Source organism: Podarcis melisellensis (assembly GCF_964234715.1).
Source record: "Podarcis melisellensis genome assembly, chromosome: 1".
Taxonomy (NCBI): Eukaryota; Metazoa; Chordata; class Lepidosauria; order Squamata; family Lacertidae; genus Podarcis; species Podarcis melisellensis.
The window spans coordinates 90,299,848-90,316,087 of NC_138528.1; the positions used below are offsets into that span (position 1 = coordinate 90,299,848).

Sequence of the window (16,240 nt, forward strand, 5' to 3'; positions counted from 1 at the left end):
CTGGCTTGGTTTCTTGGTGAGCAATGAAAGCAGAACCCCAGCTGCAAGCTGACACCACTGACGCAGGTACCCCGTAAAGATTTCAAAGAAGAAAGTTCCTGGTGCATAAAACATTCCCCAACACAAATAAGTAGACATATAGATTTCAAAACGCTTCCATTCCAGTGGGTTACCAAGGAGATGTTCTACTGAGAAAGAGGAACGCAAAGGAGTAAACAACAACAAAAGCCAGTGACAAATTCTAAGAATCATAAAGTTGAAAAGTCACTTGAGGATAAGGTTTCCTAGGCCCTACTTTCAGCATCAATGTAACACTTTAACATGGATTTTGCCAAGGTGAGTTGTAGTTGGTGAGATGCTAAGAATTCTCTGGTGCTCTGGTACTGAGCAGTTGATTCCTCAAAACTATTCATCCTCAGTCCTGTCCCTTACAAGGTCTCTCTGCCTTTCAGCTGTGCCTCCATGGCACCTGGCTAAATATTTGAATAACATGAGCATTCTATGAATCTGCAGGCTGATGTTTCTGGTTTTGCCCATAACTCAGATTCCCCCTTGCTTCACATGTGAGAGGGCAGCAGGCTGAATTTCTAATGATTATATCTTTGCCAGATATTCAGAGATGCTAAGGGATAAATAATGTCCCCATGCATTATATAAACAAATAAGACTGCAATGGCAGAAGAGGGCAGTGAAAATATCAATACCAATGCATAATGATGAATATAAGGTTAATAAGGAGACCCTGAGCTGAGGCACACACCTGGCAGGAGGAATGGGGATACAAGAAAACCAACCGTGCTGCTAATGGAACTGGAGTCTTAATTCCGTTGCTTCCCCTGCAGTCACACACACTAGACGGGAAGGTCTGCCGATGGAGCGTTTTGCCTTTTCTGTCATTGCTGTAATGCTTTTTGTACAGAGAGTGACTAATGCACAGACCAAGAGCTGTCCAAGCGGTTCGTCAGGAAAGCTGCTTACTTGTGGGGGCTGTTGTGCAAAACCACTGAAGCACCATGGTGCTTTTGGATGACCCAAAATCTGCTCCTGACAATTATATCTACTAGAAATTTGGTGATCAGTTTCATGACGGCTGCAACAAAAGCTTAAATCACCCATTGGCATGGTATGTACAGTATGTTTATGACATAATAAGTCAAGATGTGCAACGAGCTGTGGTAGGAATGCAGGGAGCTCGTTTCCATCTGCTTCAGTTATCTCTGCACAATTAGCTGAAAAAGCCAGAATTCTGCTCTTAACCATAGTTCCCTACTACAACTGAACTTTCAAAGTACCAGAACAAGTGCCTTGTGTTAGCAAAGCTGCTATTTTTCTTCTACAGTGGTGCCCCGCAAGACGAACGCCTCGCAAGACGAAAAACCCGCTAGACGAAAGGGTTTTCCGTTTTGGAGGCGCTTCGTAAAACGAATTCCCCTATGGGGTTGCTTCGCAAGACGAAAAAATCTTGCATCCCCCCGCGGGTTTTTTCCGCTTTTTCCGCCCTTTTCTTAAGCCGCTACGCTGCTTATCAGCTGTTCCGCTGATAAGCCGCTTAACAGCTGATCGCTGGAAGCCGCTTGACAGCTGTAGCGCTAATCCGCTAAGCTGTCAATGGGCTTGCTTCACAAGACGAAAAAACCGCTATACAAAGAGCCTCACGGAACGGATTAATTTCGTCTTGCGAGGCACCACTGTATTCAGAAAGATGGTAGGTATCAAAAAGCACAATGCGAGAAGCAAAGAAGGTTGCTTTCTCTTCTGGCTCTTCAACACACTCTGCTAGCTATCAAGCGACCTGCAGGAAATGCACAAAGAAAATGCAATTCCCTGAACTCTAAAGAAGTCAGATAAAATTAGTGGCATGGCAACTGCTTTTCCGGTAATCAAGGTTTTGCATTGGCTGTCTAATCCTGTTTCCAATGGCAAGATAGCCATCGATTTTGCATTGGGTTCATTCGTAGAGACAACTTAAGAATTCACTGCAGTCTTATTATACGAGCTACCCTGGTACAAACTCAGATTATTACACTGTGAACTACTGAAGCAATCCCCGTGCATTCATTTCTCCCCCTCTCCACCCTTGAAAACCCCTGGAGGTGGGAATTGAGATGTGGGAATGCTCTTACACAGAAAGGGAGGGAGATAGGTATGTGTTGTTGTGTATATGGTGTGTGTGTGTGTGTGTGTGTGTGTGTGTGTGTGTGAGAGAGAGAGAGAGAGAGAGAGAGAGAGAGAGAGAGAGAGAGAGAGAGAGATATTTGGTATGCTCGTTTATGCTTGTGTGGGAGAGAGACCTTAGCAACCAAGGCTACTTTCACTTCAAAAGGTGGTTGGGTGCAAATCTCATCTTCCTGGGGGTGGCAAACACCATTCATAGAGCTTTGTACATGGTAAATGAGAGACAAACACAGAAGCACCCACTACATTCAAAAGTGCTCAAGAAATTAAAACATTTATACAATTAACAAGGGATGTGTCAGATCCAGCCTGAGAAACTTTGCCAGTCTTACCAAAATTCTTTTTGCTTCCCCTTAAAAGCTTTGGAAGTTTCTCCTGAACAGGAACCCGTATCAATGTTTTGCTTATAATGAAATTCGGTGACAACTCTACAATTAACTAAGCGTTCAGGAAAATGAGGAATCTCTCTTCATCTTTTCCAGTCCATTTAAAAAGGAGCTGCAGTGGAAAGGACTGTGATCTCCCTGGTAATTAATTATTCTGAGATGCTCCCTCCCCCAAATTAAATTCTTATACCAGAAAACTGAATCACATATACTTTCTCCCCTCCCTTCCTCCCCTCAGACAATCGGACTCCAGTGGAATTAAGGCTATCAACGGGATGTGAACTGCACAGATTAATGGTTGGGTTGATGCTTCCCAGAAAAGAGGAGTCATGTTAAGATAAAAATAAGATCTATAGTTAGCTGTACTCTACCTCCACAGTTCGTGCTCTCGTCAATGCTTGAGGCTGGCAGGATTACTAAACAAAGAGAAAAACAGTGGGGAGAAAAATGTCATTTTTGTCATCTGCGACATTGTGCAGGCAATTAAAATCCCTTTGCTCAATGCAAGGCAAGTTAATCTCTGCAGCAAATGGAGGGCCTCCCAGAGCTTTGGCAAAAAACACAGAATGTAATATAGTGAAAAAAAGTTTTAAAAAGAACATACTCTCTATTGCATGAGAAAATTGTCTGGATTGCAAACTATCCAAATACAACACAATAAGCGTCCTTAGAACTGTTTAATTCTGTCAAGAACTGTGCAAATTACAGAAATATAAATAGAGATATAAAAAAGACTCAAATGAGGAATTTAAGTTGTGCTCATAAAATACCTGAATAAATGTGAACATCGTATGATCCAATTAAAAAATATTTTGACCAATGTATGACACAGACAGATGACCTTGCTATCTAAGGATGTTTGTATAGTGTAGTTTATTCTGTGAACTTATTCTATAAATGATCAGTTACCTTGAATTACGTCCATCAGATATAGTGAGGACCACTGGTTTAGATGGCCTTTTAAAGTGTTAGACAAATGTATAGGTATTTCAGGAACTGAACAGAACCTGCATGTTCATATATCTCTAGATACCAAATAATGAGCAGAGGTGTCACACTCTTTCCTTTCTCATGGGCCTCCTAGGAACATCTGTCTGTCCTCTGCTGGAAGCAGCATGCTGGTTCTAATTTTATCCAATCCAGCACAACTTGCCTCGTGCATTTAATTTCTGTTTGTGGCGCAGAATACAAAACTCCCTGATTATATAAGATCTATTAGTCACAGAATCCTTCCCATCCCTAGATGGAGGTTAGCTATAATTCTAAACAGTCTATAACTACACCAAAGTTACTGCCATTTCATTTGCACACATGGGATCCTAAAAATCCTCCCGAATCTCTTTCCTTCTGCAGGATGCCTTCTCTTTGCATAACTGAACTAATGAAATACTAGTCGGCATTCAATATAGGTAAAGGTAAAGGTACCCCTGCCCGTTCGGGCCAGTCTTGACAGACTCTGGGGTTGTGCGCCCATCTCACTTAAGAGGCCAGGGGCCAGCGCTGTCCGGAGACACTTCCGGGTCACATGGCCAGTGTGACATCGCTGCTCTGGCGAGCCAGAGCTGCACACGGAAACGCCGTTTACCTTCCCGCTGGTAAGCGGTCCCTATTTATCTACTTGCACCTGGAGGTGCTTTCGAACTGCTAGGTTGGCAGGCGCTGGGACCGAGCAGCAGGAGCGCACCCCGCAGCAGGGATTCGAACCGCCGACCTTTCGATCAGCAAGTCCTAGGCGCTGAGGCTTTAACCCACAGCGCCACTCAATATACTCAATATACAATATACTCACTGCCTTAAAAAACACAATCCTATCAATATTAAAAGTGGCTATCAGTTCTTTTTAGTAAGGCATCCATCTCAGCAATTAGTGGAGCCCTCTAAACCGAGCCCTTTCCTTGCTCATTTAGCATGCAAAGTTGCACCCACCTGGGATCTCATTGTACAAGCAGTCCTGGTATTGTGTGCTGTTCCCAGCACATTGGGAAGATCCTGGATTGTGGATTTCACAGTAACGACTACGATACTGGATCCCTTCTTCGTTACACAAGCTCCACTCAGACCATTCGGACCAGCCTCCTTAAGAATGAGATAAGACTTAAGCATGTGGGATGATCACAATGTCAAGCCAAGAAAAAAACATGAGGGATAAACAAAGGACAAAAGGTCACATAGTTTCTGAATATGGAAACCCAACTGAGCGTTTAGAAATAATGTCAAATACCCATGCTTTTCTGTTTTGAAAAGCATAGACTGAAAAATGACAAAACCAGTTGTCTAGTTCTGTGATTCAGAATTTGGAAAAATGCTCTGCAACCATCTTCTCATCCGAGCTATTTTTTGGGAACAGACATACAGGTGAAACTCGAAAAATTAGAATATCGTGGAAAAGCTCATTTATTTCAGTAATTCAACTTAAAAGGTGAAACTAATTTCCAAATGAGATGCAGAAGTTGCTCTCATCAGAAAAGAGAACTTGGGACCACTGAGCAGCAGACCAGTTCTTTTTTTCTTTAGCCCAGGTAAGACGCTTCTGACGTTGTTTCTTGTTCAGGAGTGGCTTGACAAGAGCAATACGACATTTGAAGCCCATCTCCAGGATCCGTCTGTGTGTGGTGGCTCTTGATGCACTAACTCCTGCCTCAGTCCACTCCTTGTGAAAGTCCCCAACATGTTTGAATGGTCTTTTCCTGACAATCCTCTCCAGGCTGTGGTCGTCCCTGCTGCTTGTGCACATTTTTCTTCCACACTTTCCCCTTCCGCATAACTTTCCATTAATGTGCTTCGATACAGCACTTTGGGAACATCCAACTTCTTCTGCAAGTACCTTTTGAGGCTTTCCCTCTCAATGATGGCTTTCTGCAAAACTGTCAGGTCAGCAGCCTTCCCCATGATTGTGCTTCCTACTGAACCAGACTGAGAGACCATTTAAAGGCTCAGGAACCCGTTGCAGGTGTTATGAATTGAATAGCTACTGCACCTTTTCTGAGATTGTTAATTTGGAGTTTTTATCAGCTGTACTCCATAATCATCACAATTATAACAAATAAAGGCTTGACATATCTCGTTTTGCATATCATGAGTCTATCTCATATTCTAATTTTTTGAGTTTCACCTGTATCTATCTACCTATCTACCTATCTACCTATCTAATATCTATCTAGCTATCACTATTTATTAATCTATTTCAAAATTACATTTGAAGAACAGAAGAATTACATCAGTCCTGAAATCTCAAATGCATTATGAAAACATATTTTTTAAAAGAACAAAAATACAAAAATGATGGCATTATACAGAATAACAGCAATAAGCTACCTTCACATAAATGTGTGTTGCACAGTGCTTCCTCGGTGTGCAGTCCAATGCAGATATCCTCCCCATTAGAGGGCGCTGGGTTGGTGCAGGTTCGGGTGCGCTGGTAGTGCCCTCCTCCACAAGTTGCTGAGCACTGAGACCAAGGAGTCCAGCAGGACCACGAACCTTTCACTAAGGATCATTCAAAATAAAACAATACAAAGATGCAGGCATACATTTCACCCAACTGTTGATCTCATCACAATTAAAAAAACCCCAACCCAAATCATTATTTCAAGGAGAAGAAAGCTATGGAGAAGCTACCACGCTAGATGAATAGCATCCTAACTATTTGCCTACAAATACTTTTCCTCACAAGTCCCTATTGGTTTCTTTCTCTGCCAAAATGATTTTAGTTCATTGCATTTCTGGCCCCTCCAAGCACATAGTTCTGAAAAAGGAGGGAAGGAATGGCTATGATTATAATGCAAAAGTAATGACTATTCTCACACATGCACATTTTTTGCAACATCCAATGTCATTGGCATCAAAAAGCCAGACCATATTCCCCCCACATTTAATCTGGATTTACCCCGTCTGAGAAAAATCTGATACATTAAAAAATACCCACACCTTTTGCCCACAATGTATTTGTGATATCTGAATGGCTCTTTACAATATTAAGCCGCTGTCTGAAAGTCCCCTGGAAAAGCACTTCAGGCTGCACAAAACCAACAGGTGTGGTTTGGGGGATTGGGAAAGGGTGGAGAAAATGGGCAAAGGAAGGCTCCTTTACTGTTCTAATCCAGTAAGAAGCAAGGCCATAATTTCAAGGACTAGTTAACAAGGAAATAATATTTCCTGATTGCCAATCAGGAAAGAGTAACCAATACTTAGAGGTGGGTAAGCCATATTGAAATAAGCAAATCTGGACCATGGAATGGTGAGCAAAGTCAAAGTACTAGATCTAATCTTAAACTTAAAGACACATCTGATTCTGCACAGCCCTCGCTTTACTAAAGGAGCAGAAAGTTCTAATGTTTTTGCAGCAATGAGATTTGGTTGCACCCTCTCTGTGTGCGATCCAAACTTTCTTTGCCTTTTGAGGGCTGAGCTTACAGCTACGTATGTTAAATGCCTTCTGCAAAAGTGCCAGCTCTAACATCAGGAACAATCATGCCATGCAGCAGGCTGAAGTGGTCAGCATTAGATGGCATCATGAGGCATGAATTGGTTTGTGAATGGTGCAGCAAGACTTTTCCACATTGTTGGCCCTAGCAGGGAAAAAGGGGACCATATGTTGGCTCTGCTTCGGGCAGGAAAATGTCTTGGGCCAGCACAGGCAAACATGCCCTATGATGGCAGGGTGAAGAGTAATGGAAGAACTTCATCGCACGCTTCTTCAGCATGCTACTCACACGGAACAAAAGCAGGGAACGGTCACAGTATTTACCTGGACAGGGATGTGGGTTGCAGTCCTGATATTCCATTGCAGATCCTATGCAAGGTAGGCCACCATTTTTTGGTTCTGGATTGGTGCATGTTCGCTTCCTGGTTCTGAAGCCAAGCTCACAGTCTCGAGAGCAAGATGACCACCCTCCCCAAAAGGACCACCCACCATTGATAATCCGAATAGAGGTCTTGCCGCTTTTCAGAAGGTCATCAACTAAAGCTGGGGGGCAGTGGGGGGGGAAAGAAAAATATAGGAATTAAACACATGGAACCCCCCAGCTTTCTTCCCAACCTTGCAGCAGCAGATGTGGGCAAGGAGCGTTCAGACAATTGTATGGTGAACTATGTTCCCTTCCCAGCTTCAAGGCTAAGAGGAAGGCTGGAAGACTGTGTTGGCTAGAGCATCTTAGCCATACAATGTCACACTGGCACTCTCTCTCTCTTTCCTTCTCTAAAGTAAGAGATTTCTGTGGCAGGTGAACTGCCAAGGCTTCATGAGCACCCCAGTCACATGGGCACACTGGCAAGATTCCCTCCCCTGCAGGTGATCATGGCAAATATAGGTTACATTCATCACATAGTGAAGAAAAGAAACTGTGGTGCAGTAAATGAAATGAACCTGCTTAGCCCCACTCATGCCAACATGTGAGTGGTGCTAATGGTGCAGACACCATGCAATGGTGGTGGGCTGGATGAGGGCCAATGCACTGAGCTTGAATCCTGGCAAGATGCAGGCCCTGTGGGCAAATTGTTATTGTATCCAAGAAATCGGCCAATTACCTGCCCTGGATGGGCTTGCACTCTCTCAGAACGAGCAAGTAAGCACTCTAGGGGAGACCCAGGTTTCTTACTGGAGGACCTGGTGGCTAGGAGCACTTTTTATCAGCTTCAGCTAGTGTGACATTGGTTTCTGGACCAGGATAGCCTGATCACAGTACTTCAGGCACTTCTGATTGGATTACTGCCATGCAGGTGGATCTTCCCTTGTGTTTGGCCCAGGAACTGCAACTACTGCAGAATGATTGCCGGCAGGAGAGAGAGACCCTGCAGAGGGATGAGCTGCCAATTTGTTACTGGGTGCGTTACCGTTAATATATAAAGCTTTCAACACCTTGGGACCAGTTTGCTTGCCCCATATATACCCGCTTGACTGCTTCAATCCATGGCACCTCAATTATCTGAAATACCCCCACAATTGTGCTCTCAACCACACAGTCCTATCATGCGCTCCTGTAGTGTGCAATCACAGCAAGCTGAAGTGACCCCTATACTGCTTGATGTGTGAAGGGCATCCTAATAAACACAGAAATTAAGATTATGCACCTCCAGCAACACAGTGTTTGCAGGTGTGTGAAAAGCTCCCAAGCAAATTCCCTAATGCTCATCCATCCTGACAGAGTATGTACTGTCTCAATCTGCTGGCTGTGATTTGCTCTGTTGCTATCAACATAGATCAGCATTTATCCAACCCTACGCTTCAGCTGCCCACAACCTCCAGCATGAATAACAAGAAGCTTAGCTTGGCGCTCGTTATAATCTTGCAATCTGGCAGGACGTACAATCAGTGTCGCAAACAGCTGAGCCGTCATTGGGGCAGAACCGACTCTCCGTCTTCTTCCTGCCAAACTGGAGGTCGTGAGGGTCAGCAAGCTGAGCGCGGCAGGTGTAGCGGAAACGTTGTTCTTGACGAGCGCCACTCTGAGTGATGTTGGTGGGCATCCATGGAGTCCAAGGTGTGTTTCTTCGGACCTCTGGGCAGGCCTCTGGGCTGCAGGTTTTATACTCCTACAGAAATAGGAGAAAATGGCGGAAGGACCCAATTATTAGCATTTACTTGAGGGTTTGCAGCTTTACCAATGCACTTGGGGACAATGACATTTAAGGAACAATAAGATAAACCCCCCGAATATTTGACTCAAAATCACAAAACCACTGAAGCAGTAACAAAGCTCAGAAGGTGTATAAATCAAGGTCTGATATTGCTTCCAGTTCTTTAACAGAATATGATGCTGAGGCGACAGGCCTACGGATGTGTTAGATAAAGTGCCCCTATTCATGCATGCAAATGAATTCCATAGACAAAGGCCCGGTTGGAGGCATTTCCATGCGCTCTGGCTTCCTTCACGGTGTCCTATTGCGCCAGAAGCGGCTTAGTCATGCTGGCCACATGACCCAGAAAGCTGCCTGTGGACAAATGCCGGCTCCCTTCTTACCTAGCCCCTAGGTCAATTACCTGTAAGCTCCCTCCCTTCTCTTCTCTAAGCAGAGGTGTATAGGACAAGTCCTAAAGAACTGAGGAAAAGAGAACATAAGAAAACAGCAACGAAAGCCTATCTGAATGAAAACGTACCACAGCACAGCCTGGACAGGAGTTTCCATTTTCACAAGACCTCTGCCTAGAGTGCACCCCTCCACCACAATTTGCGCTACATTTATTCCAAGGGCCCCACGAAGACCAGAAGATTGGCAATGGGCATGGACTGTTCTCATTGCAGAACCTGGATGGAAACAAAATTCCAGGGAGGGAAATAAGGAAACAGTAATGCAAGTCAGTGTCCTGGAGCACCCCAAAGGAAAGTTGTAAAAGACTCTGCAAGGAACTGTTCACACCAGGAAGAAAAAAGCTGACATCAGGTTGAGTAGAAATTCAGCTTCAGCACCACAAGTAAAAAGATGCAAGGCAGACAGACAGACAGAGTTAGTTGTACTTTAGACCCACTGAAATCAACGGGAAATAAATTTTGAGAAACTAGTCCTATTAATTTCAGTGGGACTAAAAGCATTACTTACTTAGTCTGGATCGAATCCATTCTTGTTAGTGTCCATTCTGGAGGGGCTGGAAATTCCAGCAGGCTGGTTTTTCCCCAATTTGTAATACTTGCATCTTAACTATTTAATTATTTACACAGCTTTATCAATGGCAACAACTTCTAAGTTGTTTGAATAGATGAACAAGGAATGAGATCTCTTTTGTTTGTTGTTTCGGGATTATGGTCACACAAGTTTTCTACCCTGTTTAAAAACTGTAATACTACTTTTTTTTTCTAAAAAAAACACTGGGTGGTCATAGCAGCAGAGCAACATCCTAGGAGCCAATATTGACTTACGTTTGCTAAGTATAGCAAACTATCCTGCAAAAGACCCATAGATAGTTTATACCCAAATTAGATATGCTCATAACCTACTACTAATGCTCACATTGTACCATTATAATACAATTTTTTTTCCCCTGGCATTGCCTGGGTGAAGAAAATAAAAATGTTTTAAAAACAGATACATCTTTATAAGTGTGTATTGACAGTACTGTCCATTAACTTAGTACTTAAGCCTTAAAGCATGGCAAACTAATTTAGGCTAGAAATCCAGCTACTTGTAATTAAACTGGCCTCTTTAGGATCCCAAATTATCTACTAATCTGATGCCAATTACCCTGATATAAATGGCTGAACTATATTATTGTTTAGCAAGTATTATGCTGGGTTTAAGTAGCCAAGTCTTTATGAGAGTACAGCGAGTTGATAGATTTGATGGAAACTGGGCAACCATCACTGTGTATGTAACACAATGTTATCTACTGTCAGTATGCCCCCATCCTTCAGAATAGACTTATTACACAATTATTTGTGGTCCTAAAAACTGAAGTCTAGTAAGTTTGCAAAGCTAACTATCTCCCATTCTCTTTGCGAAATTTTCCTTTTTTTATAGGAAATATACATAGTTTGCTTAGTTTGTAGTTTTGTTCAATTTATATTCTATGCCTGCCATTTGTAACTGTGCTTTAAGGTTGTAAAAACTGCAAAAACAAAACAAGAAACCCACCACATAGTAGCATGGTCAGACATTACTTTCCAAACCTGGAATGAGCAGAAGCAAGGTCTTACAGCCCATTTATTATGCATATTTATTCCATGTCAGTTCCACTTTGTTCATTTGGACTTACCTCCTAGCCATTAAGGCTTGTATGAACCCACAATTTAATACAATCTCCCTGCCTCCTCTGAAGTTAGAAAGTAGTTTGGCCAAACAGATCATGTTCATCTGCCCCTAGGCTCTCTGGATCATATTCCCAGGAACTCTGGTCCAGGTAAATGTGGCATTCAGCTGTGTTCAGCAGCACTTTCCTTGAGTTAATTTTATTTTTGTCCAACTACTTTTGCCCATTTTAAAAATAAGAAAGTGCTAGCTCCACTTCAGTCATCACATAATAGAATCACCATTGCTATCACTACTTCAACGGAAAAAATGAAGTTATGTTTCCAGTAGTCACAGATCTAATCAAACATGAAGACACACAGACTAATTATACGAAATGTCTTTTGCGTTTGCAATTCCTGAGCAGGTTTTTGTCTGGAACTTTAGCTGGGGTACTAACCATTTCATTTTATTTTTGGCCTGAGGGACACATTCATCAATGGCCAAACCTCCAAGGGCTGCAAAACAATGGTGTGTGTGGCCACTCCACATTCTCACATGCTCAGACACACTAAGGCAAAAAGCTTCCCCTCAGCTAATCTATGCAGATCAGCTAAGAAGAGGGAGTTACCCCCCCCCCGCCTCCCTGCTCATCAACTTGATGTCTGGGGGAGGGAACAACTTGTATTCCCACCCCCATCTCAGTGCTGCCTCCTTGTCCTTTTTCTTTGTTTTTTTGCCACCACCAAAATTGGTGAGGTCTTGGGGGCGTGATAAAAATTTGCTTGGGGAGCCAGATCAAACCTCAATTTTGAGCAAGTCCAGCTATAAAATAAGCTAGCTCTCCCCTTCTTGCCATGTTTACCAAAGAATCAGGCCTTTTAAAATAAGATTTACTTACTTTATAATGATGCATTGGTTCACAGCTACAGTAGCAGTAAAAATTATGCAGGCAAAATACTTATCTTTACATTATAACTAAAGCTGGACCCAAAGGAGGCATATCTGCATCCAATGCTGGTCAAAGTAAGATGGAGGGGGGAGCATATTATGTGTCCCTTCCTCTCCAGACAGAAGGGGAAATGACATCACACAGAACCTCTCTACCAATTCTCTTTCTATGATCTTAGCCCCTTCTCATGATAACTATCAAGAATATGTATTTGTTAGGTTTGGCTGCAAATCTCCCACAAAACACACCCCTGGTTTTCTGACACTCAATACCTGTGACTTCCAAGCATGCTTAGGGTGGTTTTTATTTTACCCCCATGGCCCATTTTTGGCTCCACTTCTGTTAGCACTGACTATTTTAGTTTGCTGGTGTGGGGAGTGGCATGCCATCTAAAGACTATCAACCCTCCTATGAAAAGGCAACATATGTGCAGTTCTCCTTTTAAATATGCATACTATTTTCTTTCTCTATTCATAGCATAGCATAGCATGTGTTATGGCTAGAGCATCCTTATGCTCTTATTTCACTTCTTGAGCAAATTTCTATCTCATCCTTCAGCACAAGAGCTCTATGGCTGGCTAACAGCTCCCATTCTGAATAGCAAGCAGCAATATTATGTAGCACCACAGCATACTTCACTGAAAAATTCAGGTTTAGCAACCTCAACAGCTTAACAATGCCATACTTTCTTTAAGTTATGGGCCTTGTTTCAAACTATTATTTTGACATATGGGTGTGCAACACAGTAACATATTTATATTTATTTAAAAGGTCTGTAAGGCAGCTTTATAGGCAAAAATGAATAATTATGAGAGCAATATAAAAACACAATATGACAATGATGAACCTAAAACACACATAACGTAAATGAAATAGTGAAGACTAGCAGCAGCAGAAGTAGAAGAATACAATAAATCACAATCTCATTCACAAAAGGCTTGGGGGGGGGGAGTTAAGTTTTTTTACTTGTTCCCTAAAAGATTAAAGAATGGGTGCCAAACAGGTGTTTCTGAGGAAGTGTTCCACAATCAGGGCAAGACCCTATCCCCAGTTGCCACCTGCCTAACCTCTACAGGTAGGGTCACCAGGAGCAGAGGTCTCAGACGATGATCTCAGTGAGTGGGCAGGTTCATATGGGAGAAGACATCTGGGATGGGTCACTAATCCATGTGGTGTAATGAATCCTTCAAAAGAAAACACAAGAGCTCTGAGCCAAAAAAAAAAAAGTCTCATAGAAGTTTAGGGATGGGGAACGACTCTCACCGCTCCTCTCTGCTTTGTCCGACACAGACCCTGCCTCCGTATCGCGGAGCAGGGTTGCTGCACGACCTCTGACGGACCTGAAAGCCAATCCCACAGGAAGTGCTGCAGGGGGCCCAGGACGACCATGGTGTCCAAGCTCCATTCCTGACAGAGGGGAGGGGGAAGGAAGAAAGATAAAACATGGCATCTGGGTTAATTCTTATTTTTTCAACTTTAACGCTAAGCTCAACGCTGCTGGCTCTGGAGTACCAACAGGTTGCAGAGACTGACTAGCACTACGAAGCACGCTTCAATAGAGGTTAGCCCAAGAAACAGACAGAGATTAGGGTTAGAATTTTGCATGTACTTTTTTTTTTGTCTTCCCCAACTTTTAAATTTGAACAAACAAAATCCATGGCAATTTCTTGTTGAACAGATTTAAGCCTATGCTAAACATAATAAGGGCAGGCGAGGGTTACATTTTTCTACCCTCCATTACTCATAAATTTGCAAAGTTTTGTATCATTTCTTGAGTTCCTTATGAAACCTTTTTTAAAAAAAAAAAAGATGTCATGGTGTTGTAGAAAAACCTGCAGAATCAAATATATGGGGTGCTAGAAGGGGAAGAATTAGAAAGGGTTGGGCATAAGAGATGAAAGATGCCCTGACCTCACTTAGGCAACTTCAGAAGCAGTATTTGCTACACATAATAAAGCTTTGTAAGCACCGAATCATTTATTTATTGTATTCTAAAGGCTCAGAATGCATTACATTTTTAAAAAACAACAATGAGAAACTAAAAAATAGACATACTGTAATTGCATAAAATAAAAAACACAAGCAGTTTAAAACCTCAGTTAGTATTTCCTTAAGCATAAAGACAAGACAATTTATTTTTACGGACATTTGAAGATTCAGGGAACACTCTTAGGATTAATAGAGCATTCTATTGGTGGACCTGGAATATGACAAAACAGACTGCTAAACCATCTGTGAGGTGCTATTTCTCAAGAAACTTTCCTCCAATTTCAGGTGTTCTCCTTGCCCAATACTTGTTCAAATTTCTCTCATTTTACATTTGCCTTTTAGCTCACAGAACCCAGATTCCCAAATCATGTGTTAATGTCAGGGCCCATTTAATAAAGGAAAGAGAGATAAAGTGGTGGTCAATTATTTTGAAAATGATTGGAACATATTCTTCTTTCTTAGAGTAGGTATGGGTCTTTCCTTAGAAATGCAGAGTCGCAACAGAAAAGACATTTCAGGGGCAAGGTTATACCCAATCCTCACCCAACTCCAAATAATTGTTATTTTACCAAATGTAGTTTCCCTTTTGCCATAGCACACTCCTGCTTTTCACCTCAGTGGTCCTGACCAAGTGACAGAGCAACTATTTTCTACAGTGCATTCTCAAGTCCATATCACATGCTGTCCTGTTTCTTGTGGTCCTGAAAGTTGAGCTGGTGAACAGATGTGTTGATTTTCCAAGAATTGACTGAATTAATAAAAGTGTTTGGCAATCAGTGGGTACCTGGCAAGGCACCAGCTGCAGCAGGAAGCTTAAATTAAAACCTGCGTAGCCTTCATGGTTTTCAAGTCCGTTATCAACTCTCCCATTCTCTTGGCACTGTTCTCTTTTCTTTCATAAGAAGGTGAGGAAATAAAAAAGGACTTCCATACAAACTGTGATATAACCCATGTTTTGCCTATTGTTTCCTTGACCGTCTAAGAAAGACATGGTACCCAAAACTTAAAATATGTGATTACAATAAATGAATAAATGCTTTCTATCACACCCCTGAAAGTGGGTAGGGGGAAGCCACAGAAATCAAAACCACCAGTATCCAAAACTCAACTAAGTAATATATTTCTAAAATCATTCCATGTTTTGTGTGTAGTTTTAAACCCTTTTAAAATCATCCATCCATATAGCAAAACATTTGATTAACCAAATGTTTTGGATAATTGCCATGTCATTTGGATAAATGAAGTTCAACTGTATATGCACATATTTTGTTTTGAAGATTAAGATTTTTAAAGGAGGAAGTCTCAATTTATATTCAAAGTGTAGACAATCTTCAAGAAGGTTTTCATCAGCACTGTGGCATTTGCAATCTTAGATCTCATTTATAACTAAAACTCTTATTTAAACTTTGTAATGAAAGCCTAGCAATGCCATACGAAGACAGTTAAAATTGAAATACTAGACCTGCAATGAGTGTAAGATGATCATATGGCTGTATTTCTTAACAGTCACTGAATTTTAACACTGAATGCATTTCTCATCCACTTCCTACAGGCTAATCTTGTGGTATCCCACACTTTTGGAGATCATGTTGTTGGCAATGATTAAATGATTGCATCAGCTGCCTTATGTCTCTTGCAGGCTACAGGATGCTCCACATGGTAGAATTCTACCAGCTGTAAGAATGGCTGATCAAGAGCATAGAAAATGTAAAAGAAGACTGATCCACAAAGGCCCACATGCTTGCACCGGTATGCCTTCAAATTGCTAGGTTGGCAGAAGCTGGGACAGAGCAACGGGAGCTCACCCCATCGTGCGGATTCGAACCGCTGACCTTCTGATAGGCAAGCCCATGAGACTCAGTGGTTTAGACCACAGCAGCATCCACATCCAGCAAACACAGATAGTAGTTGCTACACAGAAGTGTCTACACAAGCCTGAAGAAAAAAGACAGACTAAATCCCGCCAGGTGTGACAGATAAGATGGTCAAATTGCACAATAGCATCCCTACAGCTTACAGTGTGTGTGCATGTGTTTAGGTCTCCCCAAAATAGTTTCTCCTAATCTAAATTGGATATGAA

The 16,240-nt window shown here is 42.1% G+C and overlaps 1 protein-coding gene across 10 annotated transcripts in view; it reads right to left on the reverse strand.

Moving 5' to 3' along the window:
- The window catches only part of SEMA5B (semaphorin 5B), a 347,589-nt gene that overhangs the window by 13,035 nt on the left and 318,314 nt on the right, over positions 1-16,240 (reverse strand). For 9 of the 10 annotated variants that reach the window (XM_081924848.1, XM_081924846.1, XM_081924845.1 and 6 more), the window contains 7 exons: positions 13,435-13,578; positions 9,658-9,805; positions 8,867-9,092; positions 7,309-7,527; positions 5,877-6,047; positions 4,488-4,637; positions 2,933-2,977 (listed from right to left, as the gene is read on the reverse strand). In XM_081924848.1, the coding sequence (XP_081780974.1) occupies positions 2,933-2,977; positions 4,488-4,637; positions 5,877-6,047; positions 7,309-7,527; positions 8,867-9,092; positions 9,658-9,805; positions 13,435-13,578 (1,103 nt within the window). The remainder of the gene's footprint in view (positions 1-2,932; positions 2,978-4,487; positions 4,638-5,876; positions 6,048-7,308; positions 7,528-8,866; positions 9,093-9,657; positions 9,806-13,434; positions 13,579-16,240) is intronic. The other variant, XM_081924844.1, reaches the window with a different exon arrangement.